This window comes from Eurypyga helias, unplaced genomic scaffold (assembly GCF_000690775.1).
Source record: "Eurypyga helias isolate BGI_N326 unplaced genomic scaffold, ASM69077v1 scaffold2645, whole genome shotgun sequence".
Taxonomy (NCBI): Eukaryota; Metazoa; Chordata; class Aves; order Eurypygiformes; family Eurypygidae; genus Eurypyga; species Eurypyga helias.
This window is the reverse complement of record NW_010250611.1, coordinates 40,757-53,904: the sequence shown is the minus strand read 5'-3', so window position 1 is coordinate 53,904 and position 13,148 is coordinate 40,757. Positions and strand designations below refer to the sequence as shown.

The following is a 13,148-nucleotide window of genomic DNA, read 5'->3' as shown; positions in this document are numbered from 1 at the left end:
TACAAAAAGGACCCAAACCACGACAAACCCTCCTTCACTATAAACCCATCAATACATAAGAAATAATAGGTAATAGGTATTACTTCTTAATGCTTGCTGTTCTCAGGTATTTCATTTTTTCTTGAGATATCTCAAGTCAGCCAGGTCTGAACGAATAAATCTCGATTCAGTTGAATAGATACTCCTTTTACAATAATCACCATCCAGCATCAGTATGACTTCTTGCATTGCATTCCACATTTTCTCAGTTTCCAAACCTCAATTTGATATGATAAAGCAAGTATCGCTTCAAGAAATATATGCCGTGTCTGAAAAATACCAATTACTGTGCATGTTCCAAGAGATGCAGACTCATTCACATCAGGTCTCAGCGAGTCACTAACGGAACTGAGACTATAATTTTAAACATTAAGTCTCTCACATAAGCAGCTGTAAAGTACATGCCTCTACATATGGAAAATAGATTTTTCACTGCTATGACACTTAACACTTCTTTGTCTTTTTAAGTAGATTTTTATTTGGCCAGTAAGAATTGCCAAAGGAATCAAAATATAAGGATTATTAATGGAAGCAAAAATTATTGGTAAAAATGAATTATTGATCAAACATAGGTACTATATTCAAATTAGCAATCACTGAAATAAAAGGAATTACATTAATATATGAACACAGCGTATTACTTCCTGGGTCGAGGCCTTAGCTTGTACCAGACCTCTCAAGATGACCAAATCTTTAGTTCAGATATGGCAGAGTGCTGCTTCCCTTCAGACAACAATAAGCTATCAACTACAGACCTACAATATTTTGGATTTATTTTCCAAGATTTGTGTCTCCAAAACCTCACAGGTCTTTCCGCAACTAGAACTTCCTACAACTTGAACTCCTATCATCTAATATCATGGAAAGCTTGAGAAATGACAAAGATTTTCATAGACTTCGAAGTCATTATAGCTGGTTAACAGTGATTTGTATTACTATAGTTCAGCAAACAAAGATTTGAACATTTGATAATTAGATGAATAGTGGCAAAATAACCAGATATGTATCTGAATAAAGCAGGTCAGAATACGGTATTTTCACTGTGTGAAAAATTATAAAATTAATCAAAATATGGCTGGTTACAAATAAGAATAAAAAGTTACAGATTCAAATATTTTCATAGACCATTTCTGAGAAAAAAACCCCAATTAAAATTATTAAATTTTGAATTTATTATATTCTTATAAATATATGAATATTGAATTTCTTTCAACATAAAAGCCAGCTGTGTGTGAAAAGTCTTTTGAAATTCAAAGTTAGAAGTTCCAAAGCATGTATGACACCTGCTTTTCTTGCAATTGCAGCGGAGCCTACACAGTCAGTTGGCACGTACCTGCTGGTGAGCATTAACTTCCAACTGAGGAGCGCAAATTCTATCTACCAGCTAACTTCTCACTACAGAACTTTTTTTTTTTTTTTTGCAAATATGAGTAATTTAATGTAAAGCTAGAGATTTCTAATTTTTTGAAGGTAAAACTTGGTTGGACGCCTCTGTTCAGAGTACCACAATGAAAATATGAAGATTTCAGATTAAGGAGTCACATTAAAAATGCTCAGTTAACTAAATGAATTTAGAGCATTTCCTTCAAATGCCATAACCAAGTAGTATTTTTACTTACAACTGAGTCTTGATCACTCAAACTGTAAGGTTTCCAAGGTGCATACCTTTCTGGACATTCACCCAAAGAAAACACTTTCAAACTGGAACAGGTGACAAACAACTGGGATAACGGACGTGCAAAAGCCCATGTTGCAGCAGAAGGGAAAGACCGTGGATGGCATAGTTACCCTGAGAAAAAAGATTGAGGGGCAAGTGGAGGGAACCAAGAGGTAACGCCACCGTTACCTAACTATGAAGAAGAGTAAACAATAGATGAATTTTAGAAGACACTTGCTGTTCAAGCTATTCAGAAAACACTTTAAGATCAATGAAGCTAATCTAAACACAAAAAAATCACCAGCTGCGGATCTCACTCCACTGCCACATATATTATTCATCTTTATAAAACCATCCTGGGCTACAAGTCACAAATGCAAAATGGAAATACAGTTGCAACCTACTGCAATCTTCATCAAGTTTTATCAAAGGAAATCATAATGCTCAATGAACCTACTTAAAATAATTTGTAACGATTAAACAGTATCAAAATGCTTCAAGTCAGCTATTTAATAAATATTTTTGTGTTAGTCAACAGCAGAGAGCAAATACTAAAATACAGATTATTCAGATTACACATGGCCCATCACACAATAATTAGTAAATCATAAATTAATTGTGCTGTAAAAAAACACATACCTACTTCCCTCAGTCTTTGGAAAGAAATTTGGTGAATCTTTTCAGTCCCTCTGGCACCAAGGATGGCTTAAAACCCATCGATTCCATTAAAAGGGCTTCAGAGAAGACTTGTCTTGTGACTGTTTCTTAACTGTCAGACTCTGACAAGCTTCAAAAGAATTTCTAGGAATATGTGCTTCTTTTTTTAAAAAAGCAAACAAACAAACAAAAAACCAACCCCTAAAACCCCCAAGATCAGTCACTGTCTATTTTGCCAAGGATGCTGATCCACATACTCGCTAAATCTGCACATTGCTGATCTTTGTGAATTTATTTTTGTTGTTGCCAAAAGAAATGTTTCAGCAGCAGCTGCTTTTCCAAAAGAAGTGGCTCAGAATAAACAAAGAAATGGGTTTGTGAGGCCTACATAGCTCTGGTTTATAAGAAACCCAATTATACGAAGTGTACGAACTCATTAAGTTGGACTCATTTGTAGTCATGTCTCTTCGTAGAAGTAGGGGCTTGCTGAGTGGACAGAGTGAAGAAAGAGCACTTTAGAGCAGGGAGTAATGTTGATCGTATTAATAAATAACACGGAGGGAGTATTGGAGCGACAAGAGGGGAGTCAGAACACATTAACTTTGGGAGCATCCCCTCTGTAGAGCACACTCCAGAATCACGGGATGGCCATCCCTTCCTCCCAAGAGAGCACACTGTGACAGCTCGTAAAACCCAGAATCTGTGCATGTGAAGGTGCCCTCAGCCAGCCCTCTTCACTGACAAAACTGACAGTCACAAACCTGCCGCTCCCTGCCGTCTAGTGGGACTCCACGCCCTGCACTCCTGCCAACACGTCTAACGTGAACCACGCAAAACACAACTGCATCGCAGAAAATGTAGCATTTGCACATATAAGTGTTTCAATCACACAAGTTGACCAATGGAACAGTAACTACTGTTACTGATATTGTTACTGATATTCAACTATTCCAAAGGTGAATATCAATGAAAAAAACTCCACAACTTTTAACAACCTTCAAAGTATTCACAGAAGAAAAAGATTATCTTTTGGAATTATTAACAAACTCCAATTTGGACATGTGAAAGCAAGTATGCCCAAATGAGATCTCCGTTTCTGTTACCTTTGCAATGGTCTCGTGCAGGTTGAAGGAGGGATCCAGCTCTTCAGTTTTTCTTGTAGGTACAGGAAAAAGAGCTTCAGAGAGAAAGCTAGAAGTCTGTGAAAAAGAAATAAGAAGCCTTTTAGGATTCCACATCGATTTCCTGCTTCAAATGCTTACTGGATTTTGTTCAGAGATTGAAAACCCTTCAAATTGTTCTTAAGTTTGGCTGATTATTAGTACTTATTTCACTGATCTAATTAACTGATTCCAAGTCCCCAAATGAGGAAAAAAAACACCCCTCAAACCCTAAGTCCTATGACTTTATTTCTGGAATGGCAAAATCATTTTGTAATTATGCCTCCCACAGTAGCCAAACATTTTGGCTAGAGCAAGAAAAAATACCTACATGGATTTCATTTTGAGTGGGGCAGCAATCAAACATTTTATTAAATACATTATGATTTAGCCTTCAGAAAAAAGACAAACACAATAATCAAATAATATGTTTTTATCTTCTGCAACCATGCCATTTCTGTATACAGTAATGCCATCTGTGTAATATGGGGATTTGGTGAATTCCCTCCAATTATATCCTTTAGGCTGACCGATCTTAATATGTTTGTACAAGATGCTCGCCTCCTCTTGAACTGTAAGAAAGCAAGCAGTCAGGTTGCCTATTTGCTGTCATAAGGGAACAACAAACTAATACCCAGGTGTGGACTGATAAAAAACAAAATAATATCCAACAAAACACCAAGCCTAAAAGGTGCACAGATGCATAAACCAGGAATTATTTTAAACCTATCTTTCTGAAGCTGGTATAATAATCCAGAAACTTACCTGAAAAGAAAAATACATCCTAAAATTATCCTTGGTTTTGTGAAGGGCCTTTAGTTTTGCTCTTTAGGCATGACCTGAACTGATCCTTCCCAGAAAAACTAGGAACCTAGTGCTGATCTAATCCCCACCTGCTATAAAAAATAGGTGTAGACGTACACCTCGAAGGACTATGTTGCTCGATTTGGTAAGGATACCTTGAATATGCTCGCTGTTCACCAACAGCAAGGAGTTTGGTACAAAACCACAGAAACTATGGTCAAAGTTATTTCAGAGATCAGGAGGAGGATGTGACAGTGCATGAGTACCATGGCATTCCAAAACATGCTACATACAAGCAGTTCTTTAAAACATACTCAGTTAGTTCTGATGCCCAAATAACCAGAAATGCAGCCACTGCATTTATCTACATCCTGGAGTAAAACTTCACCTTAAGCCCTCTGCCAAACTCTGGTTAGCTTTAGGCAACTAAGGTCAGCATCATAATATTTTGGATATGCTTCTGAAAGGCCTGAATATTTATTGTTCATGAATCTTACTCTGGGTTTTGGTTTTAATTTTGGATGCCATCACCTAAATATATTATTGTGTTTAGCCAGAATATCCTGAAGTCCTTTACTGTATTTCCTATTTAGTGTACAAAGCACTGTGTGCCACGTGGAATCACATACAAGCTTACCAGAGGGATCAAGGGGTGTAAAGGTACTACAAGCCTCTCATGAACATACTTCCTTGTAGCGTGTAAGTGCATCTGAGTGCTGGGAAACTAGTCTTGTGCTCTGTTTGACAGCTCTGGCAGAATCTCTAGGGAAGCATTCAGTTTCAGACTAAGTTACACGAGTCCTAGAACTAACATTTTGCATGTGACTTTTAATGCCACTAAGGTTTTTTTTCTGGAGAGGGACAGTAAAAAGAATGTGAGAAAATGTAAGCATTAAGAAAAGTTAAACAGAGGAGAAGTGTGACTACTGAAATTAATATATTTTTCCAGATTCATAATCATAAAATTTTATATATGCTAGTTCTGGAGCTTTACACCGGACCCAATAAGAGAGCATCCCAATTCCGAGTGCAATTTTTATTTTTTATGGATTTGCATGTAAAATAGTACTAGCAGCAATAAGAAGATTGCAATATCCCTTTTTTGGAATGCCTAAAACATCACGAGATCATAAAACGATTACATCTCTATGAATATAATTCTGAAAAATGTCGAGTCTTTTCAGATTGAACTCTAAATAAAATTCACAGCAGCCCATGGTCATGTATTTAGGATGAGTAATTTTTCTGGTTTAGATTATTTCCCAGACTGTGAGGCAACACTGACAATGTTGTGGAAGCATGTCCTTTTTAAATACCAGCTTCCCATATCTGCTAGACTAAGTTCTTCAGTTTCTTCCTCTTGATATACACTGATCCCATCCCCGCCCCATCCCTGGAAGTGTTCAAGGCCAGGCTGGAAGAGGCTTGGAGCAACCTGGTCTAGTGGAAGGTGTCCCTGCCCATGGCAGGGGGTTGGAACTAGATGGTCTTTAAGGTCCCTTCCAACCCAAACCATTCTGTGATTCTGTGACTCTATGATCTTCAGTAGCTTCTGTCATTATTCTCCACAATGATCCACACTCCATACTCACAAGAAGTGAAGCCCCTTTTTAGGGGCACAAAACCCAGTAACGATGCCCAACACGCTCTTCAACAGCCATAAAGTTGTTTGCATTCAGAGACTGCATGCTCAGCGGTCGCCAAATAAAGCTTTGGTTAAAAAATACTAAAACTGATCTAGACTTTAACAGCATTGATTTGTAAGGTTGGCACTCCTCTACCTTTTCACTTGCTAAAAACACTCTGTAAGGGTTTATTGTTTTAAACATCAGGAAGTGAGCAAATGAGAGAGACAAACAATTTAGATGCTTTGTTCTGTCTTGTACAATGTGACTGAGCTTTGCTCTTTCCCATGCTGGGTTCTAAGCCTTACAAAGACTGAAGAAATATATACTTTAGCAAAAAGAGCTGTTAACTTCAATTCAAACAAAAGAAATTAAAAAGCAGCAGAACAAAAAGCCCTACCTTCTTCCTCAAAACAAACAACATAAAGTACCCTACTCATGTACCACTGGGGGATAAAATGGTGGTATCTGATCAACGCCTGCTGAATGGGAATTATGTTTGCACGACACAATGCGGCACATCACATGGATCCAAGAGTTGGTTCTTAATTAGGCACAGCATCGTTAGCTCTCTGCCGGAACAAGCGTGGGACACAAATGCATTCTAATTGTATCAGTGATGTGATATGCCAACACGCTCCGCTCAGAACTACTCAATTTAGGCGTACTTCCCTACAGATGCTCAATCCCACTCCGGAGCTAGTACATTCACAGCTAAATTAAGCTTCTTTGAGCAGTGTGACACGTATCACAGGCATATTCAAGGAAACTCAGTGAAAGGTACGCCTCAAACAGGTAGGCTACATTGCTGGAAATTTTGCTTCTTAATTCTTTCTACAAAGTAATGCCTCCATGCTCAATATTCTATCAGTGTCTCCATACGTTTCTGGAAGATTGTTTCTGGTAGTAAGCTCCCACCACTTTCTTAAAAAAATATAATTAGCACTGACTCATACAGATTTTTGTGTTCAGTGATGCATCTGTGTGTTGTGTAATTTGTAACAGAAGTATCAGAATAATAAATGAAGTCACTCTTCCCTTGACAAAACCGTGGTGTGTTTTTTGTTTTTTTTTGATTTTTTTTTTTTAGATCTGAGGGAGAAGATGTGCAAAGTCATTTATTATAAAGATAAAATACATACTTCAAGATTAATTCCTAACCCCTATTCATCTTTGGTTTACGTTTGTGCCCCAGTTTACGGAGCCATGTCATTTGACTGGGGGGACGTTGAGGATCACCGTCATTCTGCTACTACGGTGCTAATGCTGTTCATCATCATTCACATAATTGCAATCAATAACTTAGAAAGAATTCCATTATTTATATTCATTCTTGAGTACCTGACTGAGAGTCAGTGAAGGGAATGATTACTGAATTAGATTTGCTACACAAGATCAGATTATCGCTCTGTCTAGACAAATATTCTGTCTTTGGAATCTAAAACTTGATGGATCGGATGCCTGTAAAGCAGGAAAACACTGCTTAGCCAGCTTTAATCCCACCCTACCCTAGAAACACAGCTGCAGAGCACAGGTTAGGATTCTGGTCATCGTACACTCCACTCACATTCAATGATGAGAGATACAAACACTGAAATTTTACATTCATGCCCATTCTCTTAATCCAGGTGCCTTCACAGAGCAGGTGGTCTTGCTCCTCTTACACAACTTAAATGGAGGGAAACACCAGGTCGTGTTTGAATTACACGAGTGGGTGGTGTCACTGAACCTCAAGTCAGCTAGACTTCTAACGCGGATCGGTCCTGGTATCCTCCTTGCAGACTGGAATATTTTTTCAGAATCAAGCTTTCTGCTCGGAAAACAAAGCCTTTCTTAGAAGTGCACACAAAATAAAACAAATTACTATGATTTTATGTATTTGTACACATTTACAGATAACTGATTATTATTGTGTGTTACTCTGTGTGTGTACAGACAGAGAATACTTGCAAATAGCTACTCCAAGATTACTATCTGAAATAACTTGCTGAAATCTGAAATATCTTGCTCTGCACTTCTAAAGGGAAATATTTAAAACAGTTGTTCCTTTTTTATAAAAGACACCTCCATAAAGAACTACCAGAAAAGCAAACATGTTCTCTTTCTCCTGCCTTTTATTGTCTTTCAAGCACTGTGCTCATCAGAGAAGGCTGCATGAACTTTCCAAGTAACAGAAGCCCACTCTTTATCCCAGGGAGCACATGGCAGAGATACGAGTCTAGACGATGTTTCAAGAGTACCTCTCAGCATTTAACAGCAAGAACACCACTTTCCAACAGCGAGCAACTGAATCGGATTCCTCATTTATTCTTCCAGCCAGCTCACAATAACAAGTGAGTGTCGGTTTGCCTTTTTTTTAACAGCAATTTGCTAAGCAAATTTCTAGTAAATACACAGTAAGCAAATGGCATGCTAATACAAAGAGCACTAAACCCAACCGTATTATTCCTTTATGTTTTTCACCCACAGCAGGAGTTACAGCTTCAGTGGCTGTCCTCGTACTCTCCCACACTCAGTTCCTAAAAAAAAATTAATCAGCCTGCAGATCTCGGCAGGCACAAATATCACCCCCACCTTGTACAACGTGCAGCTGGATGGTCTCAAGGTTACATCAATTCATGGAAAGACTTTTTCCAGGTCACACTACTGTGAGACACCCTAAAATTTATGAGGCCCAACTTCCAGTCATGCCTTTGAAAATTTCCTCCTTGCAGTTTATCACCTTTTGTAAATTGTCCTGTAGGTACCTAGCTATCCAAACGGATTAAGGACATTTGCTCTTCTGATGTGAAGCTGTGTTTTTATCATGTGATCTGTACAACCTAGACAGAACTGCACCAATAATCCTTGAATCCCCAGTGTAATGATCTGGTATCTCTCTGAGATCCTCAGAAGAGAAATGAACAAGGAAAATATGTATTTGGAAGCAGGTTTCCAAAAATCCCCTCTGCTCATCTTACTTTTGGAATGATCAGTTAACCTGATCTTTTCAATACTCATTTAATGAAGCATTCTGTGAAATTAGAAAGACATTGATGTTCCACTTTTCAAATAATGGGTCACTTCTGATTAAACTTCGATTGAACATTCAACTTTCAATCTTAAAACAAATTGCCTCCCTTTCTTTTTAATTTGAACCCAATTTCCTGCTGCCCTCGGGTCTCGTGACAGTAATTAATTGATTTATAAATCGATTAAATGGGGTTTGAAGATGTAGGAAAAAAACCCTTAAAAACCCAAACCTGGCTTACTGTTTATTTATGATGGAGTCTTGCACTAAAATTCACTTCTGATTTACTAGACTCATTTTTCTAACTTATTTTATCCTTCCTCAACTAATTAAGTGAACAGAATGGTTCACCTTCTAAATGTACTAATTTTGCCATCCCTTGTGTACCGTCTTATAGTATGCCTTCAATTTATATGCCAACATTCAACCAATGCATTTTAAATCATGAATAAAATCCCATAGCACTTCTGGTGATTTAATATAAAACAAAGTAAATACCAAGACATACTTCAGAGATCTGTTTTGCTGTCATTAAAAAAAGAAAAAAAAAAATCAGATTTTACCATACACTCAACAAGAACTGCAATCAGTTGTATGGTATGTACAGCAAACAATTTTCTTTACTAGGCCAGGACAACGCTGCTCCCACAAGACAATCTTGTTTTCTTGACTATTGCTTTAGAAACAGTTGAATTACCAGTTAGAAAACTCAAATTAATTAACTCATAATTCCTTAATATGCTCTCATTCCATACCTGAATAGATCTTCCTTGCCTGCTGAATATTCCCCAGCATTTACAAGAAGACATCCTTCTATCCTTAACCTGGTGAACAATACACAAATAACTCCAGAAAGTTGGGGTTTTTGGTGCTTGTGGGTTTTTGCTTTCTTTCATTTTTTTGAAAGTATCATGCAGTAGGGTTTCGCCTCTCAGCATCAATGCTCAATCTGGAAGAACACTGTCTTTAGACGAAGGTTCTTTAACCAGTCTGACTTCACCCTTGTTAATATTTGTCAGTAATGCCCATATTTGCACGAGCTTTACCTGGCAGCACTTCACAACATTTATGCCATCAATTTTGTACTGCACAACAGGAAAAAGTCTCTTAGGAAGTTACTATGCAGAGCAAGCAGCAAGAGCAGAAATCCTTCAGAAATTTGTACAGGTAGACCAAACAGTATAAACATGCTAATCTAACACTGCTAAAAAGTCTGCAACGCAAATACAAATAAGAAGGATGAAACTGGAGTGAAAGCTCTTTATTTTCTTCATATAGACAAAAAAATAACAACTAACAAAGGAGAATTGAGTGGTATAAAGCCTTTGCTGCACCAGGACTGATAATATAATCTGTTGCCTGTCCACATACCTATCTGCTGGGTCTATTCAATGAACTGTTACCCTGTCTTTCTGCCTTTTTGTAGTACAACAGCACCAAGAGTAGAACTGCAGCAACCACACGTAAGCATGCCACGTCTGGTCACTAAAACACAACGGCAAGTGGTCAGTGCTTACCTTCAGAACCAACCTGGGCAACAAGTTTAGTTGGGAGGTTGAACTGACCCGCAGAGCACACACTCTAAAGTTATGCCAGTGCCCCAAACTATCACCCAGAAATCCAAAGGCTTACAATTGCATGAGGACTTGTCTGCAGCTGTATTCAAATCCACTGCCAAAACTCTGTCATAGTATGAAGGAGAAAGCCCTGTCAGAACAGATAACGCGAGAGCAGTGAGCAGAACAAAAATACCTCTGAAATCTGTACTGCAGGCTCTCACTAATTCTTTCTTCCCTTTTACCCTAAGTCAAGCAATTGGCATATGGTGTCTTGGCAGCAAATATACAACTGTACTCCTTTGTGAAACAGGTGTTTCACCTCAGCTGCCCAAAAGACAATCTCTCCATTCTCCTTTTTCTCCTGGCCTGGTATAAGAGATTGAACCAGAGGCTTGACTGGAAGCAGAATCAAAAAATGAGTAATGGAGAAGGGCATCTCATAGACTAAAGTATGGCTTATCATTAGATATCTGCAATACTTTTAGTTTGGGAGGGTGCTGCAGACTGAAGCAGGTGTGTTGACAAAGTAGATTATCTGACACAGAACATATCGAAGCCAAAGTGTGGTTCTCTAATGTGTGAGTTAAACTGAATCAATGGAATAACACCAGGCATTAACATATGGCATATGGGATTTCTCACAAAGGCCCATAATGCTGCAAATCTATCGCAGAAGAGAGGGCATTCCCATCCAACTCGCTATTTGGCTGACTTGTCCCTTTCTAGCAAACGCTCTTGACGTCTAATTAAATATTCGCCTACCAAAATCCACAAAGGATTATAAAGCAATATAAAAGTTGTTTTTCACCTGTTGTTATGTAAATGAAACTACAGAGAAAGTGTATAGGCTTTTAAATTATTTTTAGAAAGCAAAGTTTTGCTGCTTCCAGAGCCTAAACTGTCAAAAATCTCATTCAAAGTGAGAATGACCCACCTTTGTGAAAACGGGCATGTCAGGAGACTCTGACAAGAGGCTTTTCTTTCATAATCTCACCATTTCAATTAACTGAAGAACTTTCAGGAAAGAAACAAACCCGAATCTATTTTCTGTTTTACTGTTCTGGTGAAGATGCGCACTGACCTTGTGATGGCATCAGATGCTGGACAAAAGCAAGGCCTGCCAAATCAGACTACATGGAAAACAGAATAAGCTAAATTGGAATCACTGCTGCACAATTGATTTTATTATTCAATTCAATTGTATCCAGAAAAAAAAACTGATGAGGAAGAACTTTTCTCTCATCTCTGTTAATTTAATATTTTCTTCCTGGCATTAGTAAGTGAATGGAAATTGTCACTGTAAAGCTACAAATTCATAGACTGCAGCACAAAGAAAGCAACTTTTAAGACATCATGATACTTGCATAGCTTTATTCCTCCCTAGAGTTTTCCCTTGACACTTTTTAAACTGAAGGCAGAATCAGCAATTTAAGCAGCTCCAGCCAGAAATCCAGAACCTCACAGAGGATCTTCCCAAAGCTTCAGAAAGCAAAAAATAGGAGGTTCAGTTCAGATCACTGCATGTAAGAGAGTCTTTTCTTGGATGTGTGGTGTGAAGGATGCAAGAATATTTTGTAACGTTTTATGAACAATTGTGAACATTTACATTATGCAGAAAACATAACACCAATAAGATCACCCTAATGAGGTCCTGCTGCAAGCCAGGAGTCCTGGTGACAATGTCTTTCATAATCACAAATATTATGAAGCACAGTGCTTTTATGTCCTGATTCAACGTTTCCTATTTCCGGCTTTTTCTCTTTTTCTTTTTTTTTTTGTGCTTTTAATAAAAAATATTTAAGCTATTACTCTGAAGAAATCTGATTTTATCCACTGCACAGAACCTGTGTAGGTGGGAGGGTCACCATTTTGCAGTAAGAATCAGAATTGGCTTTTGCTAAGAACAACAATCATGCTTTCAAAGACAACACTTTTTTATTGAAAGCCTTATTAAACAGTTTTTTAATGGCCATAAGATGGCCATTAATAGCTTTCTACCCCATTTTTTTCCCCCCAAAGTATTACAGACAAAGCTGGGTGCCACACTGCTATATCTACTGACACAAAACAACTTCCGATACTTATTCCAGATACTCTGGAGTAGATTTTTATTTGGTCTGTTGAATTCAGCCACTCAGAACAACAATGGCAAAATATTATCTTGAATGCAACATGCCATTTACTCCTCCAGGGAGGACAGATGATTCAGTCCCTTTCATGGCTACATAATACATGTTTTCAGAAACTAGATGCTTCAGTAGGCTATCAAACAGAAGCAATAATTGGTGTCTAAGCAAATTTCTCATATGTTTTCCCATATTCCATTGACCCTGTTAACTTCCAGACTGTGTTTCTTCCTTTGAGTTTCAACAGCCCTCAGTCCACTGCAAGAAAATGAAGAGCCTACGAGAGGATCTGCAAGGCAGAGTTTACAGCAACGGCAGGTATTCATGCAGCCTGAATGCTAAAGAAGCTGTGCATTTTTGTTACTGTATGACAGGCTTATATAAAGAATTTTCCCCTCCTGGATGCACTGTGGAATGTTTAGGACATCAAAGGACTAAAATCTGTGAGACCAAACATTCTTTAGGAGCAGAGTAACGTATCCAACTGATGAGGACGTCATCAGTTTCACTA

At 38.0% G+C, this 13,148-nt stretch overlaps 1 protein-coding gene across 1 annotated transcript in view; it reads right to left on the bottom strand.

Annotated features, from left to right (window-relative positions):
* LOC104509686 (inactive N-acetylated-alpha-linked acidic dipeptidase-like protein 2) overlaps positions 1-13,148 on the bottom strand; it is a gene marked incomplete at its 5' end in the record, with an annotated part of 109,742 nt that overhangs the window by 59,657 nt on the left and 36,937 nt on the right. The window contains one exon of the mRNA XM_010151715.1: positions 3,457-3,552. Coding sequence (XP_010150017.1) covers positions 3,457-3,552 — 96 coding nt within the window. The remainder of the gene's footprint in view (positions 1-3,456; positions 3,553-13,148) is intronic.